This window comes from Mirounga angustirostris, unplaced genomic scaffold (assembly GCF_029215605.1).
Source record: "Mirounga angustirostris isolate CCGP_5_RB_7025 unplaced genomic scaffold, mMirAng1.0.hap1 SCAF_10, whole genome shotgun sequence".
NCBI classification, from domain to species: domain Eukaryota; kingdom Metazoa; phylum Chordata; class Mammalia; order Carnivora; family Phocidae; genus Mirounga; species Mirounga angustirostris.
The window spans coordinates 22,106,835-22,128,868 of record NW_026991718.1 but is presented as its reverse complement, the minus strand read 5'-3'; the positions used below and the strand labels follow the sequence as shown (position 1 = coordinate 22,128,868).

The 22,034-nt window shown below is 36.4% G+C and overlaps 1 protein-coding gene across 9 annotated transcripts in view; it reads right to left on the bottom strand.

The window, feature by feature from the left end:
- Positions 1-22,034, bottom strand: part of BABAM2 (BRISC and BRCA1 A complex member 2) — a 400,157-nt gene that overhangs the window by 312,609 nt on the left and 65,514 nt on the right. For all 9 annotated transcript variants that reach the window (XR_010405476.1, XM_064572014.1, XM_064572016.1 and 6 more), the window contains one exon: positions 1,092-1,186. Coding sequence is in view for 8 of the 9 variants with exons in the window: in XM_064572014.1 (XP_064428084.1) it covers positions 1,092-1,186 (95 nt within the window). In the remaining variant the exon portion in view is untranslated. The remainder of the gene's footprint in view (positions 1-1,091; positions 1,187-22,034) is intronic.

The following is a 22,034-nucleotide window of genomic DNA, read 5'->3' as shown; positions in this document are numbered from 1 at the left end:
TGTAGAGATATTTCCGCCTCATTTTCTCCAGGTAAGCCCCTCAGCTTCAATATGGGGTGAATATGTAACACACAGCATCTAAAGGAACCATGCTTAAACTATAAATTTTTAAAAATCAACTAACAGTTTGAGCGTAATTATTAGAAATTTTGCAACAAACCCATCCTACTCTTGCCAATTGCATTTTTACAGCTGTGTTCTGAAATTTAAGATCATTCTTTAGGTTTGGGTTGATACTTCCTGTTTAACACTTCCCTTTTTAAAAAGGGAGGGGGGCAAGATTTGCCAGTAAGTCATCAAAATTTTTAATTACAAAACTCTGAGACCAAAAAAACAATGTCCAAAAAACAAAACAAAGAACATAGTTTTGAACTATAGGATAGGCATCATAGCAAAATTGAACTTGAGAAGGGAAATAAAGAGACATTTTGTCTGGTCAGACCTTTTAAACAACATGGCACATGTTTTTTCTCCACCAGCAATGTGAAACACACAATTTTTTATGTAAACCACATGTGCTCTGACGAGTACCACCACTCCTTTCCCCGCTTTAACCCCAGAAACATGTTACTTTAACTACAAAGTTTTTGGTTTTGCTTAATAAAGAACAACTTAATCTGGTCTTTAACCTTCTGATAATAATACTGAGATAATATGGACACAAGTCCACATTTGCCACTTCCACTTCTACACAAAAAAGGCCTCTTTTCAAGAGCCAAAAAACACTCCCCTAACAAACTCTATGATGAAGTGTCAGTAAACATTAGAAAAATGATCGCAGGCATGTATTAAATTAAAATAAAGAAATGTCTTCAACATGTCTCTTTAAGCTAAAGTAAAAATATTTTAACCAATATGCTAGAGATTTTAATTCAAAATAGTCTGAAAGTAAAACTGCAATTGAAAAAAAAAATCTTTTCTTTAAACTGTTTTGGCACATGAAGAGCTATACTGATTTCAGAGGACAGAGAAAAAAGGGGTGGAAAAAACCCCACATGTTTGGCAAACTTATCTGTCAAGCAATTGTCAAAAGCCAATTTTATTTTTCTTCAACAAATAAAGATCATCCGAAACGAGCGTGCAGTACTCACATGCAGAGCCGAGGGATCTGGCAAGAATTCAGCATCTTCTCCAAAGATGAAATCAGGGGGCAGCTCTGGGTATTGGGCATTGAAAATGATATCCCCTGAAAGAAAAGAAAACATCAGGCCCTTATTATTTCCTTGCTAATTTATGAATGTTTTGAGGCATGCATCAGAAACACTTCTAAAAGAAGTTTATATTAGTTTAACAAAAAAAATTTGAAAAGTGCTCTCTGAATGATTAATTCCTCAAATGAAAGAACTGATACCATCTTTTAAATTAATATCCACAGAAGCACCTGCGTGGCTCAGTCGGTTAAGCATCCGACTCTTGATTTCGACTCAGATCGTGGCCTCAAGGTCATGAGATTGAGCCCCCACCCATAGGGCTCCACACTGGGTGTGGAGTCTGCTTGGTATTCTTTGCCCCTCCACTTCTCCCTCCACTTCTGCTGTCTGCCTTCTTTCATGCTCTCTCTCTCTAAAATGAATAAATGAAATCTTTAAAAGCAAAATAAATATCAACAACATGCAATCAAAAAAGTTTTATCTCCCTACCACACTATAAATATAAATACCCACGTAGAAAAGCAGCCACATCCAAAGTACGTGTGGATTTTTCTATAGGAAATATGACTGTTCAATCACTGCCCATTAATTAATAAACCTTTACTGGGAACTATTTCTCTAAAGATAAAGACCTTATCTTGAAGAAATTAAAAAATTAAACATACAAACCTCTGGTATAATGGAAAGAATATTTGGTTTGGAGTCAAAAAAAAAAGTCAGGTTTATATCCACAATTATCCTAATTATTTATTAGCTCAACTCATCTTGGGCAAATTTTAACTTCTTTAGACTTCAGTTTCTTCATCAGTAAAAGAGGATCTAATAGTAGTGATATCACAGATTTGATGTGAGGATAAATAAAGATAGCATGCCTATCACGTGTCTGGCACACTAAGCACTTAGTAAGTGATATGGGAGTACTACTAGTCATTACTAACACCATCTTGAAACACAAGACAAATTACAAAGTCTCCTTAGCAAATTTGTGTTGTTAAGTTCTTCCACCGCTGTTCCTTTCCTGTCTCCTTCTTAGGCTTTTTTTTTCCCTCTGCTCTCCCCAAGAACCAGTACTCATCATTCTGCTAATACCAACCAGCAGCTTAGTATATCGACAAACACACATATTGGGTTCTAGCGTGTAACAGTATGTACGCGTGTGCACATGCACAACAATTCTATCAGTCCAATCATTTTTCCTGCTCAAACAGTATCTTCATAGTGATATCCAAATTGATACACTCAGACTTCAGTTCTCATCTGAGCCTTTCTTCCTCCAACTACATACTATGTATTTCAATGTTAAACTCAGCAAATCTAAAAACATGCTCATGACTGTCCCTTTTCCCACTCCTCTCTTCCTCTAGCTGATTTCCCTATTTCTAGGGATTCCTTAATCTCCCATGCTGTGACTTTAGTGTCCTCTTTGACCTTACTCACATCCTTTATACTCTTAGAAAACAAGTCATCTCAGTTCTTCCACCAAAATGTTTCTCATAAGGGTACTTCCCACTGCTAACAGCTCTATCCAGGCCCAGATGACCTAGTTCATACATTCATGCATCCAAGGAAAAAGAAACTGAACCCTGCACTAGCCACTATGCTAGCCACTAAAGAGCAAAGAAAAAATTCTGTTAAGAGTTGACAGACTAGAAGAATTCAATTATTATTGTACCCTTTTAAATGGTCTCCTGATACAAGTTTCCCTCCAGCCCATGATATGTACTATCACCAAGTAAATGTTCTTAAAGTACAACTTTGCCCCCAAACTTTCTAGCTCAAAAAATGCCATGATTCGCTAATGTCAAATGGAATAAGGGCAAACCTTTCAAACTAGCATTTAAGGCCTCTGAAATATGATGTTCCTACTTATTTGTTCACCCTTCTATCTACAAGCCAATACCAACTTTCTCTTCTAGTCGATATGATCCACTCACTGCCTCCAAACTAGGACACCTACTTGAAATACCCTTTCCCCTTGCTCAGGTCTTACCTATCTTTGATGAGTCCACTTAATTACCTTGTTTTGCATGAAGACTTTCCTAATAAATCCAGTACACACTGATCATCATTACCTCTGACATTCAACAATACTGATTGGCTATGCCATGCACTTGAGTATTTCGTTGTAGTATTATATTGTTTTTCCTGTTCTATTAATTTCAAAAATTCATAACAAACACATGCTGTACGTGAGGCACTGTGATACACATTGTATCGATACAAAGATGGTTCTCCTCGAGGACTTACATTTAGTTAGGGAGACAGGAACATAAACACAGAACCACAAATACGGAGCAGGACAAGGTAAGTACACATACTTGATCTTCCTAAATATCTTGCAAACATCCAGAGAATAAACATGCTTATACTTATTTCATATTTCCAATGGGGCAAAGTGTGACATACAGAATATATTCAAGAAAGGCTCTAATATGTGAGAAAACTCTACTCTCTGAATTGGATTTCTAAGTACTGACAAAAATCTACAATAAGGAATAAAGTTCAGAGGAGTTACTTCCACCTCTTTCTGTAGAGAATAAATATGAGCCAGAAAATATACCCTTCATATTTACCCAAAGAAAACAAAAACACTACTTCAAAAAGATACATGCACCCCTATTTTTACTGCAGCATTATTTACAATAGCCAAGACATGGAAGCAGCCCAAGTGCCCATGGATAGATGAATGTATAAAGAAGATCTAGTATATACACACTATGGGTTATTAGCCATAAAAAAGAATGAGATCTTGCCATTTGCAATAACATGGATAGACCTAGAGGGTATTATGCTAAGTGAAATAAGTCAGTCAAAGAAAGACAAATACCATATGATTTCACTCATGTGTGGAATTTAAGAAACAAAACAAAGAAAAAAAGAGACAAAAAACATTTTTAAATATAGAGAACAAACTGGCAGTTACCAGAGGGGTGGTAGGTGGGGAAATGGGGGAAACAGGTAAAGGAGATTAAGAGTACACTTATCTTGATGAGCACTGAGAAATGTATAGAACTGCTGAATCATTATATTGTACACCTGAAACTAATATAACACTGTATGCTAATTACACTTGAATCTAAAAAAGGAAAAAATATATACCTTTCAGAAGTTGGATGTAGAAATAAACCACATCAAAAACTAATGATGGGGCGCCTGGGTGGCTCAGTTGGTTAAGCGACTGCCTTCAGCTCAGGTCATGATCCTGGAGTCCCAGGATCGAGTCCCGCGTCGGGCTCCCTGCTCGGTGGGGAGTCTGCTTCTCCCTCTCCCACTCTCCCCCTCTTGTGCTCTCTCTCTCTCATTCTCTCTCAAATAAATAAATAAAATCTTTAAAAAAAAAAAAACTAATGATGTATTGTATGGTGACTAACATAACATAATAAAATTAGAAAAATAAAACTAAATTAATTAATTAATTAAAAGAAAAATAAATAAATAAATTATCAAAAGGAGTATAATCACTGCTTCTCCCTCACTTACCCACTAGCATTATCTCCGGTTTTCCACTTTATCTACTACAAATTATAAACTTACTTCAAATGTGCTAACTACAAAGCATTAGCCCAAACTAAGACTAGGAAGCACTAGCTGAGACAATATGAACATCCTGATTATTTATTCTTACTCAACTATACTCAGTACACACAATTCCTTAAGAGGACATTTACATTAGAGACATGTTTTTAGAAGTCCCACAGTTGGCTTACTTTCATGACGTTTAAAAAACAAACTCATAAAGCTAACAGAGGAAAGGCATCAAAGTTTTGGAAAAAGCCAAGCTAGAATCTATTGTGCATATTAATGTTCAAAAAATAAACAGCATGCATAAATTCCAATAGTTTTGTTACTTTTGTTACTAAAGAGGACATAAAGCTGGATTTTCAAGTTCTCAAAGGATCATTGTCAGTAACACATATTTCCAAAACACTATAAACATTAAAAATATGATTCAAGGAAATCCACTCTTGCCAATTCTGTTCAACATTGGACTGGACAGTCCAGCCAGGGCAATTAGGCGAGAGAAAGAAATGAATGGTATCCAGATTGGAAAGAAAAAGCAAAATTATCTCTGTACACAGATGACATGATCTTGCATATAGAAAATCCTGAGGAACCCACACACATACGCACACACACAAATCAAAATAAACAAGTTCAGCAAGGTTGCAAGAGACAAGATAAATGTATAAAATCAACTGCATTTCTATTCACTACCAATGAACAATCCAGAAATGAATTTTTTTTAAAAATTCCATTTACAACAGCATCAAGAAGAATAAAATACTTAGGAATAAATTTAGTGAAGCAAGTGTGTAAAATCTGTACACTGAAGACTATAAAACACTGTTGAAAGACATGGAAGAAGGCCCACATAAATGGAAAAATATCTCATGTTCATGGATCAAAAGACTTAATATTGTTAAGATGGCAGTACTACCTAAATTAATCCACAGATTTCATGTAATCCCTATCAAAATCCCTACTGGCATTTTTGCAAAAATTGACAAACGAATCCTAAAAGTCATACAGAAATGCAAGGGTTCGAGCATGACCAAAAAGCAATCATGGAAAAAAAACAAATTGGAAGACACATATTCCAATTTCAAAACTTATTTCAGAGCCACAGTAATCAAGAGAGTGTGGTACTGACATATGAACAAAGGAATAAAATTCAGAGACTGGAAATACTTCCACATTTATTGTCAATTGAATTTTTTTATTTTAATTGAAGTATTGTTGATATATAATATTAATTTAATTTCAGGTGTACAACATAGTGGTTCAACAATCACTACATATACTATTGTACACATATCGCCATGATAAGTGTACAATATTATTGAGTATATTCCCTGTTTTATACTTTTCATCCCTGTGACTTACTTATTTTATGATAGTGAACTGATTTTTGACAAGGCTGCCAAGACAATTCAATGGGACAAAAAGAGTCTTCTCACCACCTCAAACTCATAAGAAGTACTACTATTTAAAAAAGAGATGACTACTATAAAAAAAGAGAGAAAGAGAATATAACAAGTGTTGGTGAAGGTCTGGAGAAATGAGAATCCCTGTGCACCACTGACGCGAATGTAAAATGGTACAGCTGCTATAGAAAACAATATGGCAGTACCTCAAAAATTTAAAAATAGAATTACCATATTGTCAAGCAATTCCACTCTCTGGGGTATATACTTAAAAGAAGTAAAATCAGTGTTTCAAACAGGTATTTGTACACCCATGTTCACAGCAGCATTATTTACAATGGCCTTGGAAACAACCCAAGTGTTCATTGACAGATAAACAGATAAAAAAAATGTGGTATATACAAATAGGATATTATTCAGCCTTTAAAAAGAACATTCTGACACGCTATAATATGGATAAAACTTGAGGATGCTATGATTAAGTGAAAATAAGCCAGTTACAAAAAAGACAAATCCTTCATGAGTCTACTTACATGAGGTCCCAAGAGTAGTCAAATTCAGAGACAGAAAGAATGGTGGTTAGCAAGAGCTGGGGAGGAGGGGAGAATTGGTAGCTGTTTAATTGGTACAGAATTTCAGTTTTTATAGATGAAAAGAATTATAGAGATTAGTTGTACAACAATGTTAATGTTATTAGCACTACTGAAATATACACAAATTATTAAAATGGTAAATTTTATGTTATTTTTACCACAATTTTAAAAATTCTTAAATAAGAAAGTCTGCTACAGACGGAATGTATCCCCTTAAAAGTCATATATTGAAACCTAATCCTCAATGTGATGGTATTTGGAGGTGAGGCCTTGATAGGTGATTAGGTCAGAAGGGCAGAACCCTTATGAATGGGATTAATGCCCTTATAAAAGAGACTCAAGAGAGTTCCCTTGCCCCCTTCTGCCATGTGAGGTTAGAGTGAAAAGACAGACTGCCTATGAACTAGGAAGCAGATCTCACCAGACACTGAACTTGCCAGCACTTTGATCTCAGACTTCCCAGCCTCCAGAACTGTGAGAAATAAATATTAAGTCACCCAGTGTATGGTAATTTGTTATAGCAGCCTGAACAGACTAAAGACAGAGAGTCTTTTCAACAAATGGTGCTGGGCCAACTGGATAGCCACATGCCAAAAAATGAATCTGAGTCCCTAACTCATACCATATACAAAAATTAACTCAAAATGAATCAAAGACCTAAGTGTAAGAACGAAAACTATAAAACTCTTTGAGGAAAACTTAAGAATAAATCTTCATAATTCAGCAGTGTTTACTTAGATATGAAATCAAAAGCACACACACAAAAGAAAAACTAGGTAAACTGAACCTCAGACAAAATTTTAAACTTTTGTCCTTCAAAGGACATTACCTAGAAAGTGAAAAGACAATCTGCAGAAAAAGAGGAAATACATGATTTGGCAAATCATGTATCTGACAAAGGACTTAATCCAAAATATATCTAGAACTCTTATACCTCAACAATAAAAAGACAAATAATCCAACTTAAAAATGGGCAAAAGCAGCATTATTTTCAATAGCCAAATTATGGAAACAACCCAAGTGTCCACCGATAGATAAATGGATAAAGAAGATGTGGTGTATATATACACTGGGATACTATTCAGCCACAAAAAAAAAAAGAATGAAATCTTGCCATTTGCAACAACATGAATGGAGCTAGAGAGTATAATGCTAAGTGAAATCAGTCAGTCAGAGAAAGACAAATACCATATGATTTCACTCATGTGTGGAATTTAAGAAACAAAACAAATGAGCAAAGGGGCAAAAAAGGAAGACAAACAAAAAACAGACTCTGAACTACAGAGAACAATCAGATGGTTACCAGAGGGAAGGTGGCAGGGGGATGGGAAATAGATGATGGAGATTAAGAGTACACTTATCTTGATGAGCACTGAGTAACATATGGAAGTGTTGAATCACTATATTGTCCACCTAAAATTAATATAACCCTGTATGTTAACTATACTGGAATTATATTTTTTAAAAAAAAGAAAGCTTAACTTTCATAAATTAATTAATTAAAAATTAAAGTGGACAATATATTTGATTAGACATTTCTCCAAAGAAGATACAGAAATGACCAATAAGCACATAAAAAGATGCTCAACATCATTAGTCATTAGGAAATCAAAATCAAAACCACAATTTGAGGGGTGCCTGGGTGATTCATTTGGTTAAGCATCTGCCTTCAGCTAAGGTCATGATCCCAGGGTCCTGGGATCGAGCCCCACGTTGGGCTCCCTGCTCAGCGGGGAGTCTGCTTCTCCCTCTCCTTCTGCCCCTCCCCCCGCCACTCATGCTCCCTCTCTCTCTCTCAATAAATAAAATCTTTAAAAAACACACACACACACAATTTCATACTACTTCACACCAACTATGATGGCTACAATCCAAAAGACAATAATAAGTGCTGGTGAGGATGTGGAAAAATTGGAACCTTCATACTCTGATGGTGGGAATAAAAGGGTGCCATCACGTTGGAAAACAGTTTGGCAGTTTCTGAAAATGTGAAATATAGAATCACCTTATGACCCACCAATTCCACTGCTAGGAACATACCTAAGAAAAATGAAAACATATGTCCACATAAGCGCTTGCACATGAATGTTTGCACAGCATTGTTCACAAGAGGCAGAAAGCAGAACAACCCAAAAGTCTATCAACAGATCAATGTAGAAATAAAATGTGGTATATACATACAATGGAATATCATTCAGCTATAAAGAAAGAAGTATTAACACGTGTTATAATATGGATGACCTTGAAAATTTTATACAAGTGAAAAGTCAGACACAAAAGTCCACAAATAGTGTATGATTATTGTATAACTCCATTTATATGCAATGTCCAGAATATGTAAATCCATAGAGACAGAAAGGAGACTAATGGTTGCCAAAGGCCAGGACAAGGGGAGCAGGGAGGGACTGCTAATGATAATGAGTACAAAGTTTCTTCTGATGGGGATGAAAATTAATGTTGGAATTAATACTGATGGTTGTACAACTTCCTGAATATACTAAAAACCACTGAACTGTACACTTCAAAGAGTAAATTGGATGGTATGAGAATTATATCTCAATAAAGCTGTTTTTAAATCTGATGCAAAGATCTGTTCTACTTAAATCTTTTTTTTTTTTTAAAGATTTTATTTATTTATTCATGAGAGACAGAGAGAGAGAGAGAGAAGCAGGCTCCCAAGAAGCAGGGAGCCCGATGCGGGACTCGATCCCAGGACCCTGCGATCATGACCTGAGCCGAAGGCAGACGCCTAACCATCTGAGCCACCCAGGTGCCCTGTTCTACTTAAATCTTAAACACAAATATATTAGCAAGTGTTTACTCAATGTTATAAGTAAATTTATTTGTTATAAATAAAATCATCTTGAAAATACAGTTGGAGGGTTTTCCATTTAAAGAAACTCTACAATTTGAGCCCTTTATAAAAGCAAAGAATATTTTTATAAGATGAATACTAACAAAGATCTTTATTTTTCAAGAAGATCCCCCAGGGGCACCTGGGTGGGACTCAGTCAGTTAAGCATCTGACTGGATCTTAACTTTGGTCTTGACCTCAGCTCAGGTCTTAATCTCAGGGTAGTGAGTTCAAGCCCTGCCTCGGGCTCCATGCTGGGCAAGGAGCTTACTTAAAAAAAAAAAAGTTCCTCCAAACGGCCCCTTTTTAAAGGAAAATATTGGAGAATGTTTTTGTTTTTTAAAAATTTTAAAGCAGCCAAAAGTATTTGAATATACAATAATTCTTTAAAAAACAATGTATACCAGATTAGCACACCCTCAACTAAAAAGATCTCTTTGGAGAGAAAGAGGGAGATTACTATATTGCATACAGTGAAAACATAATACAAGTATTTTTCAAAACAAGGAAGTAACTTAAATATCTTTCAGAATCTCACACTCTTACATTTCAGAATTTCTCAAACAATTACCTTCAGACTTCAAAGAACACTTTGCTCAATACTCTATAGCCTCTTTGGAATAAAATGTGGCATTATTTTCTTGCTATGGTGAACAGTCAGTAAATCAGTCAAGAACATTTATTAAAAACCCACCATGCAGAGATGCACATATTGGACACCTGGGGAGTTATACAGGAAGTAGAAAACATAGTACCTGACCTCAAGGCAGAGATGGTAGAGAAAAGACCAACACAAATCATACAGAAGAGCAATAACATTGTATTTCCTTTATTTCACCCTGGAGAAGATAATACAAACACAGAGTACACATCACTTGGATACTGCTTACTTCAACTTTTCATAAAACGGAAGAGTAGGCAAGAGAACTAAGAAATAAAATTAGGATCAGAGGTGATATAAGGTGAGGTTAAAAAAGGAAGAAAGAGAAAGTAAAGAAACAAAACCCCAAGAATGGCTAGAAGTGTTATGACCACCTGACAACAAAAAGGTAGTTTCAGGTCTTATTTTTCATAACTCCCTAAAAATTGCCAGGCTACCATAGTGGGACCAATGGGGCAGAAGTTCCTCCCTTTGAAAATACATACTAACCGTGGCTCATAATATTACATATACATGAAATCACAGAAATTCCAGGTGCAAGATAGTTTTTATTCACATGCTTATACCTTGGCAGCTGACAATCTTTAGAAGCTATCAGCACCATCTCCAGAAGGCCCAATCACCAGATCTGCAGGATGGACCAGATGTCCTGCCCCCCAGTCACAAAAAGAACACAACTGGTCCACAGGCTCCTCTCCTTATTCTTACACCAGTGAAATACTATCATGTTAGTTTATCTATCTTAAGGTTTAAATAAGTGCCAGGAAAACAGAGTTTCAAAGAAACAATTCAAATTGTAAATAACTGGAGTTTTCCCAATGATCAAAGAATTATTCCTATCAATTGCTGCATAAAATGGTAATTTACTGAAACTCCAAGTATAGGAAGTAAGAATCAGACATGAATCTGGTGGAAATGCCAGAGTGATAGAGATTTTCAGTGGAAACGCAGGTTCAAGCAGTAGTTTTACAAAAGACTTTGGAGAGGTGACTTATTTCCAAGAGTTAGCTCCAACTCTTGATAATGTTTCCTTACACTTAAATTTAATTCTCTTTCTCTCCAAAAATTTCATCCACTGGATCTTAAAAATGTATGGAATGACTCTAGTTTCACTTTAATATCATAGCCCTTCAATTATTTGCAGGCAGTTCTTGTGACCTCTCTTTCAACCCTACCATGAGTCACCTCTTGACCAGGCTAAATACTCCAGTTTCTTTGACTATTCCTCACATTAATGTGGCCTCAGTTTCTTTGATTGTCCTCTCCTCTCTCTTCTCTGCATGTATACCGGTTTGTCTGTAGCCCTCTTCCAGGATAATAACCCAAAACTACACATAAGATTCCAGGTGTGCTCTAAAGAACACAGAATCAAGTAAAAAAATCCATGCCTTCATTTTAGAGGCTAAACTTCTATTAATAAATACCACTGCAAACTGAAATCGTTTTTTTGGCAGCCACATCAGTGTTGATTTGTATTGTGCCTCCTATCAACTAAAAGCCCAAAGACTTTTATATACACATTATTGCTAAGCCACATATCCCTCATTCTTAATTTGGACAGCTGAATTTCAGAATCCATTTCAAGATTTTAAATTTATCCCTATTATATTTCAATCTTGTTAGATTTATCTCTCTATTTACAGCCTGTTATAATATTCTTAGATTCTATTCCAATTTTGGGTTGGCACTCCCAGTTCTGAGTTATAAACAGATATAAGCATGCTTCTGGAAAACTCCCTCTCTGGCAGCCACAGTTCAATTAATCAGTACCTCTTGGGTACAATCATTAAAATATATTTACCCAATAACACCACGAGACTAAACATTCATCACAAAGATATCATGAAGAAATTTATGAGGTGCCTCAAAGATATACTCTCTTTGTCTTACAAATTCAGAGATAGTGCTAATGATTCCATTGTATGGCACACATTTTGTCTTGAGAGGTAGAATTTATTTTCCTATATTAAGGAAAAGAGACTATAAAGAATTATCATATCTGAGAGTTGGCATAATTTGCATGAAACATGTCCTCAAAAACTACTTGTAGGAGAAAGGATGGAAATGGGGGCAGATGAAACAAAGTCATTTAAATTGGCCTCCTTTCCTTATGAGACTTCCTTCTATCAGATCCCTATCTCAAGATTGAGACTACATCTAATCCTTCTTTGCATTCCTAAAGCTGTGCTGTACAACATAAATATAATACAAGTCACATACCTAATTTTAAACTTATTAATAGCCACATGAAATGAATAAAAGGGTGCAAATAATTTTAAACTATTTTTTAAAATTTTATATATAGTACAATTCTCCTCTTTTGTGTACAAGCACTTGAGTTTTATGAAACGCATAGATTCATGTACATAAATCTGTAAACCACCAAAACTAGGATACAGAACAATTTTATCAGCCTCCCAAATTTCCTCATGCTATCCCTTTGTAGTTAAACTTTCCCACCATCCCTCAGCCCTGGCAACCTCTGATTGTTTTCTGTCCCTTCAGTTTCACATTGTCCAGAATGTCACACAAATGGAATCATCTGGTATGTAACCTTTGGAAGCTGGCTTCTTTTCACTTAGCATAGGTATTTAAGAACCAGCCAAATATGCTGATACATTTAAGTGCATGTATCAACACTTTGTTCCTTTTTATGGCTGACTGGTGTTTCATTCTATGGAGGTACAGTTTGTTTATCCATTTACCCAATGGATGACGTTTGGGTTAGTTCCAGTTTTTGATGGTCACGAGTAATGCCACTACAAATATCGATATACAGGTTTTTGTGTAAACATAAAATTTCCATTTCTAGAGAAATGATTATCATTTCTGGATACCTAAGAGTGGAATCAGTAGGTCATATGAAAAAGTGTATCTTTAACCCTAAAACAAACTACCAAACTGTTTTTCAAAGTGGCTCTTTCATTGAACAGTCACACAAACAAAGCATGAGAGTTTCAGTTGGTACACATTCTCATCAACACTTGATGTGGTCAGTTTGTAGTTGTTGTCACTGCCCCTGTTGTTTTTAGTCCTTCTAATAGGTGTGTCATGGCATCTCAATGGTTTTAATTTACCGTTCCCTAATGACAAATGAAGCGGAGAATCTTTTCATGTCCTTACTTGCTACCTGTATACCTTCTCTGGTGAAATTTGTCTTCTGTCAGATACATGATTTGCAAATATTTTCTCCCACTGTGTCTTATCTGTTCAAAGCCTCAAAAGCATTTTCAGCAGAGCAAAAATTTTTAATTTTGGTGAAATCCAATTTATCAACTTTTTTTGAGGATTTGGTTTTTGATGTTGTATCTAAGAATTCATTGCCTACCTCAAGTCACAAAGACTTGCTGTTATGTTTTCTTCTCAGAGTTTTATAGTTTGAAATTTGACATTTCAGAATGTGATTTGAGTTATATTTTGTACATGGTTTAAGATACAGGTCAAGATCCTTCTTTGGGGGCAGGGAGGGCATATGAATCCCTAATTGTCCTAGCAACATTTGTCGAGAAGACTATCCTTTTTCCATTGAAGTGCTATTGCATAACCGTGAAAAACCAACTGACCATATTTATGTGGTTCAATTACTAGACTTCCTATTTTGTTTTATTGATCAGTATCTATTCTTTTGCCAATACCACACTACCCCTGAGAATCAGTCTTAAATTTAATAGTCTGACTCCTCCAACTTTGTTCTTCTTTTCAAAATTATTTTGGTTATTCTAATTCCTTTGCCTTTCAAAATAAATTTTAAAATAATCTTTTTTTAAAAGATTTTATTTATTTGAGAAAGAGTGAGAGAGAAAGAACACAAGTAGGGGGAGGAGCAGAGGAAGAGGGAGAAGCAGACTCCCCACTGAGCAGGGAGCCCAACGTGGGACTCAATCCCAGGATTCAGGGATCATGACTTGAGCCAAAGGCAGACGCTTAACCAACTGAGCCACCCAAGCACCCATATTTTTTTATTTTTTATTTAAATTCAATTTAGTTAACATATACTGTATTATTAGTTTCAGTGGTAGAATTTAGTGATTCATCAGTTGCATTTAATACTCAGTGCTCATTACATCACATGCCCCCCCTTAATGTCCATCACCCACTTACCCCATTCCCCCATCAACCTCCCCTCCAACAACCCTGTTTGTTTCCTATAGTTAAAGTCTCTTATGGTTGGCCTCCCTCTCTGTTTTTATCTTATTTTATTTTTCCTTCCCTTCCCCTATGTTCATCTGTTTTGTTTTTTAAATTCCACATATGAGTGAAATCATATGGTACCTGTCTTTCTCTGACTGACTTATTTCATTTAGCATAAAATACCTTCTAGTTCCATCCACATCATTGCAAATGGCAAGATTTCATTCTTTTTGATGGCTGAGTAATATTCCATTTTATATATTTATACACATACACACACACACACACATACTCACACATATATATGGTTAAGGAAGATGTGGTATATGTATATATGTATATATATGTATATATATATACATATATCTTTATCCATCTGTCGATGGACATCTAGGCTCTTTCCATATTTTGGCTATTATGGACATTGCTGCTATAAACATAGGGGTGCATGCGCCCCTTCGAAATACTGTGTTTGTATCCTTTGGTTAAATACCCTGTAGTGCAATTGCTAGATCATAGGGTAGTTCTATTTTTAACTTTTTAAGGAACTTCCATACTGTTTTCCAGAGTGGCTGCACCAGTCCGCATCCCCACCAACAGTATAAGAAGGTTCCCCTTTCTCTACATCCTCGCCAACATCTGTTGTTTCCTGAGTTGTTAAAATAATATTTTTAATACCTACAAAATCCAGCTGGGATTTTCATGGGAATTGCACTAAAACTGTAGATAATTCAGAGAAAATAAATATATTGAGTCTTCCAATCCATGAATATGATATCTTTCCATTTACTGGGGTCTTCAATTCCTTTCACCTGCATATAGATTCTGAACATATCTTAATAGATTTATAACTAAGTATTTTTTCTTTTCCTTTTTTTTTTTGTAGGGTAGCTACTATAATGGCACTATTCTTAAATTTTCTGTTTCTAATTGTTCTTGCTAGTATAAACAAATAGGATTTTAAAAAAAGAAATAGGATTGACTTTCCTATGCTGACCTTGTATCCTACATCTTTGAAAAACTCACTTATTAGTTCTAAAAGATTTTTAGAAATTCCTTGGGATTTTCTATGTAGACAAACATGTCATATGTGAATAAAGGCAGTTTTACCTCTTCCTTTCCAATCTGTATGCCTTTTATTTCTTTTTCTTGCCATACTACGCTGTCTACAACTTCTAGTATAATGTTATATAGAAGTTGTAAAAGTGAACATCCTTGCCTTGTTCTCAATCTCAGGAGGAAACCATTTAGTCTTTTACTACCATGTATGATGTTAGTTGTAGGTTTATTCCCAGGATAAAATCCACTTGGTCATAAAATGCATATGCATTTCATATACACTTTTTTTTTTTCTGCTGGATTCAATTTGTTAATGTTTTTTAAAGAGTTTTGCTTCTCTCTTCAAATGAGGGATACTGATCTATAGTTTGTTTTGTTTCATTTTTCTTGTACTTTCTTTGACTGGTTTTGGCATCAGGAGAATGCTGGCCTTATAAAATGAATTTGGAAATTTTGTGTCCACTTCAATTTCTGAAAGAGATTGTATAGAACTGGTGCTATGCCTCCCTTAAATGTTTGGTAGAATTCATCTGGGATAATCTGGGCTTGCACTTTTATTTTTGAAAGACTGTTTTTAACTATGAACTCAACTGTTCTAACGGACAATAAAACTATTCAGATTATCTATTTCTTCTTGAAAGAGTTCTGATGGAGGGGTACCTAAGTGGCTCAGTAGGTTAAGCATCTGACTTCAGCTCAGGTCAAGATCCTGGGGTCCTGAGTGTGCTTCTCCCTCTCCCTCTGACCCTCCCCCCAGCTCGTGCTCTCACTCACTCTCACTCTCTCGCTCTCTCTCAAATGAATAAATTTTTAAAAACTTAAAAAAAAAGAAAGTTCTAATGGTTTCTGTCTTTCAAGGAATTTGTCCATTGCATTTAAGTTGCTGAATGAATTGGCATAAAGTTAGGTTCAAACTGAAAGTGCTAAGCCATCTTCTGTGGACTTGGTTCAAATGTCAGTATAGTTTTCAAAGCCATTTAATGTTCTTCTGGTTTTCCCCCAAGTGTGTATTACCCAGAGACCAGTCTGGGATCTAGGCACTGGTCTACACTACAGATCAGTTCTCAAAGCCTTTGCTATATTGATTCTGTCTGGTTCCATACATGTGCAGAGGATAAGCCTGAGACTTCATACACAAATTAAAAGATCCTTTATTCCAGCTCTCTCCTCTCTAGGACTGCCCCCTATATATTCTCTGGTTCCCAGGGGTGTCTTTTCCTGCCTAGAAAGTGGGAGTTTCAGCCTCCCCATGTTCTTGTGTACTTCCCCTGACTGCGTCCACCTACCAGTAAAGTAGCAAAAGAAAAGTTTGAGAGGCTGCTGAAGGAGAGTCCAGTTTCATCACTGGAACTTGCCTGAGTTAGGAATAACAAAGTTAAAAAAAACTCCAGCCTGAAGGGCCCCTCCCCTTTTGGTCTTCTGACCCAAGAGAAAGGGTGTTCACTGGAGCTTTTTCTGTCCATACCTACTGCATAGTTCCAGGATCTAGGGTGCCCTATGGTCTAAACTAGGAGATATGAAAGAAAAAAAGGGGGGGGCAGTACACAGAAAACTAACTTTATACGGGTCATTCTTTGAGTTCTAATTTTTGTTCTTAGTATGTCTGCTATTATTTACTTTTAAGAGTCCTCAGGTATTTGCTATAGGTATTCTTCAGGTACTCTAGGGTTTCCCATTGCAACCACTGAGAGAGAGAGGGTGGAGAGTGTTTACATCTCCTTATCTAGAACTGATGTTTTCTCTATTTTTTTTTTAAGATTTTATTTATTTATTTGACAGAGAGAGCACAAGCAGGGGGAACGGGAAAGGGAGAAGCAGGCTCCCCACTGAGCAGAGAGCCTGATGCGGGGCTCGATCCTAGGACCCAGGGATCATGACCTGAGCCAAAGGCAGACACGTAACCATCTGAGCCACCCAGGGGCCCGAACTGATGTTTACTCTTAATAAATAAATACTTAAGACATAATCATATATAAAAATAATTGATTGATTAATTAATACATTTATTTAGCCAATAGATATAAAATAGTATCATTTCAACATGTAATCAGTGTCAAAGTAATTAGTGAGATATTTTACACTATTTTTAGAACCAGGAGTTCAGAATCTGACGTGTCATACAGCTCATCTCAATTCAGACTCACCATATTTCAAGTACTACATTGCCACAGGTGGCTAGTAGTGACCATGTTAGGCAGCACAGGTCTAGAAGAACAAATGAAAAGAAAGAAGAGAGCAAAGGGAATGAAGGAAAGGTCATTCAACCTTCCATGATTCCTTCCTGGTGAAATGTACTCACTACTTCATTAGGCAGCACTTTCTGTTGCTGGGCAATTATTAGTGGATGGAAAAAATTCTTTCATATGTTGAAAATACACATATACCTACAAATCACTTTTACCTATTAAGGGTAGTCCTACCCTAAGCATTACTGTTTATGGCGGTCCCCAAATCCATCTGCAAATGATTATTCTTTTAGTCTTCTCCAAGTTAAACATGCCCGGTTATTTCAGTGGTTTATAATAAAAGACAGTTCTCAAGAAATTAAGTTACATGATTCTTAGGTATATCAGAGGGAATTTTCTATGTTGCTGATTCTTAGAAACTTGGACTAATTAGGAAAGGGTATAAAGCCCCATCTTCAGATGTTATAATATGTTTTAAATGAACCTTTAACCTTGTATTTTTGTACACTCATTTCAGTGCATAAAATAACAGTATTTTAAGCCAAATGCTACGAATTAGCATTACTTCATTGAATAATAAATATTCTACTGCAGAAAATGTAGTCCTAATAATTTTCTAATGCATATTCACAAACTGTTTCATTAATATAATGTATTACCAGTTGTCGTTAATGACTATAATGCATTGACACCATAAAAAGAAAATACGCTTCCTCAACCTTTCCATGATTTTTTTTTTTTGTAGTTTTAAAAGGTAGTTAGGAACTAAAGATAATTTTAAAACAAATCAGTAATAATGATTTGTCATGAAATTGTGAGAAACTGGGAAAACAATAATAAAGGAAAACATAGCAAATAAACTTGATTTTCATATACACATCATTAATTTAGGTGTAGCCTCTAGACCATGTATTTACATTTCACTTTCTGTGAACTGTCAGGGAGATGGATAAAAAGGCTGGTTTAAGTGTGCAGTATAAGCAGTTTTGCATTTATAGAGAAGAAAAAGAGACACTGTCCTTTAGAGAACACTATGGAAAAACTCCTGAAATGTGAAGCAATGCAAACAAAATGGTAATGGTTACTCCAGACTTGAGGAAGCTTAAGAAAAGGAGCACATTGACTATAAAGATTTGGGTTAAGCTGACAGGATAAAAGAAGACTTTTCTCATTTTCTAGAGAGATAATCTTCACTTATTAATTCAATACCTCAAAAAATTAAGCATATGCAGTAACTCCACGCAGTGTAAGTAACAGAGAAAGAATTAAGAGATTCTGCCCCCAATAAAGCTTGTAATCTAGGAGATACAATCTTAGAGGTAAGACATTATAAAAATAACTACAAACACTAATAAATTATTGATTCAGGATAGGATCATCAATGGATACTAAAACCATTCGACAAAAGGTTACTGGGGAACAGGATACAGTCTCAAGGTATCACCCTACAGATAACTAATAAATTACAATAGAAAAAGATATCTTGGGGCACCTGGGTGGCTCAGTCGTTAAGTGTCTGCCTTCAGCTCAGGTCATGATCCCAGGGTCCTGGGATTGAGGCCCGCATCAGGCTCCCTGCTCGGCGGGAGGCCTGCTTTTCCCTCTTCCACTCCCCCTGCTTGTGTTCCCTCTCTCTGTCTCTCTCTGTTAAATAAATAAAATATTTTTTAAAAAAAAAGAAAAAGGTATCTTCACAATAGAGAAAGTTGGCAGATACCACCTTAATTTAACCAAAAGGTAAAACTTAGCAGCACCAATAATGGAACAAACGGACACCATGGATCTTGTGAGGACAGAACATCACTTATTTAGAAAGCCTGACCAAAGTGTTTCACTGAAATACAACCATGAAGAAATAATCAGACAAACCAAGTTATGGGACATTCTACAAAACAGGCCTCAACTCTTCAAAACCATTGATATCACGAACGACCAAAAAAAAAATGGGTAAGAGAACTGTTCTAGATCAAAGAAAATTCAGTAGATATGAACAGGAAATACAGTGTATGATCCTTAACTGGATCACAGACCACAGGAAAAAAGCTAAAAGGACATTAACGGACAACTGTGGAAACATAAATATGGACCACATACTAAATAATCTTATTCTGGCAATGTTAAATTTCTTGAGTGTGATAATGGCATTGAGATTCTACAGAAGAAAAATACCCTCTTCTTGGGAGATATATACTTAAGTATTCAAAGTGAAGTGTAGAAATGTTTTCAACTTACTTTAAAATCGTTCAGCAAAAATATTTTGATATATAGATAAAAATAGGTATCTATATCTGCATACATATGCACATATGTGTGTGAGTCCAGAGAGAGAGAAATAAACTGGCAAAGTATTAACAACTGATAAACTAGATAAAAGGTTTACAGATACTCATTGTACATAGAGTTCTTCCAAAAATTTTACCAGAGGAATGTTACTTTTAAAAATAACAATTTGAGAAAAAAATAGTAGAGGGTAAAAACTGATTAGCGTTGCAAGAAATGTCACAAAAAAACCATGCAATGGTAATTCTGAAAATGGAGGAATTAGTAAAGAATGTAAGAGACAGCTTCATCAAAGAGTGGCACTTGAGCTGGGTGTCAGGCAACACAAAAATTCTAACAGAAACAAACTGTATAAAATACACTGATACTTTTTTATAAAAAGTGGAAGAATACAGAATATATACCCCGAGCATTAAAGAACAAAAAGGATTTAGGAGTGAGGATATGAAGGGAACACCATGAGCAAAAGCAGAGTGGCAAGAGACCTAGAACATATCTATGGAAGCAGAGCAGATGCTGTTGTTGCCCCAGCCATTCTCCCTTGGTCCATCCATCCCAGTGGTCACCTGCAGCTCTGGATTCCTGTACATCAGAGTTTCTCAAAATCAGTACTACTGACATCTGAGCCTGGATAATTCTTTGTTGAATTGTAGGATGTTTAACAGTATCCCTGGGCTCAACCCACTACATGCCAGCCAGTAGCACTCTCCTCCTCGCTCAGTTGTGACAACCAAAACTGCCTCCAGATATGGACAAATGATCTCTGGGGAACAACACCACCTCCCCACCCTGAACCCCACTCTCATTCCCCTACCACTCCTCCTCATTCCGCTACATCGTACCTCACCCCTCTGCACTCTCACCCCTACCCTGGCCATAGCTATAAACCAGTGGCCACCCAGCTCAAATAACTTTATCTAACTGGCCTAAAAGGCAGCTTGGTCAGCAACAAGGGGAAAGAAACAATAACAAAAGCCCCAGTGCCTGAAAGTGAATGACACTAAGAAGAGGAGGTGAGAGTGAATATATAAACAATTTCCTTGCCTTCCTTGAAACAATGCTGAGATGAGTTATACACAGTTGGGAAGCTGGAAGTAGGATTTACCAAATCATTTATGTACCCTTTTTTGGCTTTCTCCCTCCCTGTGTCTCTTCCCCACTCCTTCCTTGTGCTTCCAGGGATCCCAAATAAGCTGCTTATCCCCAAATCCTTGTCTTAAGCTCTGTGTTTTAGGAATCTAAACTAAGGCAAAAATTTGGCTGTTCAATAAAGAAACATATGCTGCTCCTGAAAAAATGACCCATCTAATATCGAACTGTGGCTCTGTGTGGTTTTCCAAAATCTCATCTCTGACAGTTCTGCTCATTTAGTGATGACCTCACAAGAAGGCAGCACTCAGTATGGGCCGCTAAAGTTCAGTGAGATGAGACAGGGCTTCAGTACTTCCATTTCTATCCCACAACCAATAAAGAAATGCAGCACCCAAAGGGCAAGAAGAGGAATAAAAGATGGAACAAACAAAATTATTTCAAGTAGAGGAGAATAGTTCAAGCTATCAGAGCTGCCTGATATACCAACTTCATCAAACCAAAGCATAGCTTGAGACCTGAGAGAATCTGGCTTAGCAACTCACTAGACACAGGCACACAACTCTGCAAAATGAAGCAATTTCATACAAGAAATTGCTTCCCTGCTTGTTCCCCAGAGGGCAAGGAAGAGTGATGAGGCTGGCCTGAGGCCCAGAATGAAAAAAGCACAAGATGAGCCTAGAATATCTGGTCATGCCAGAAAGCACAAAAGCTATCAAAGGCTTCTGGGGTCATATCAACAAGACTCAGGCACATCATGAAGCGGTTCTCACTAGCCAAAGATGGGTCACTTCAAACATCAGTAACAATAATAAGTGCAATGGCCTAAAACACATCAAAATTTAAACCCATGAGTTAACAACAATACTCTAAAAAACCATAGTTAGGGGCACCTGGGTGGCCCAGTTGGTTAAGCGACTGCCTTCAGCCCAGGTCATGATCCTGGAGTCTGGGGATCAAGTCCCGAATCAGGCTCCCTGCTCAGCAGGGACTTTGCTTCTCCCTCTGACCCTCCCCTCTCTCATGCTCTCTCTCTCTCATTCTCTGTCAAATAAATAAATAAAAATCTTAAAAAAAAAAAAAAACACACATACACAAAAAAACA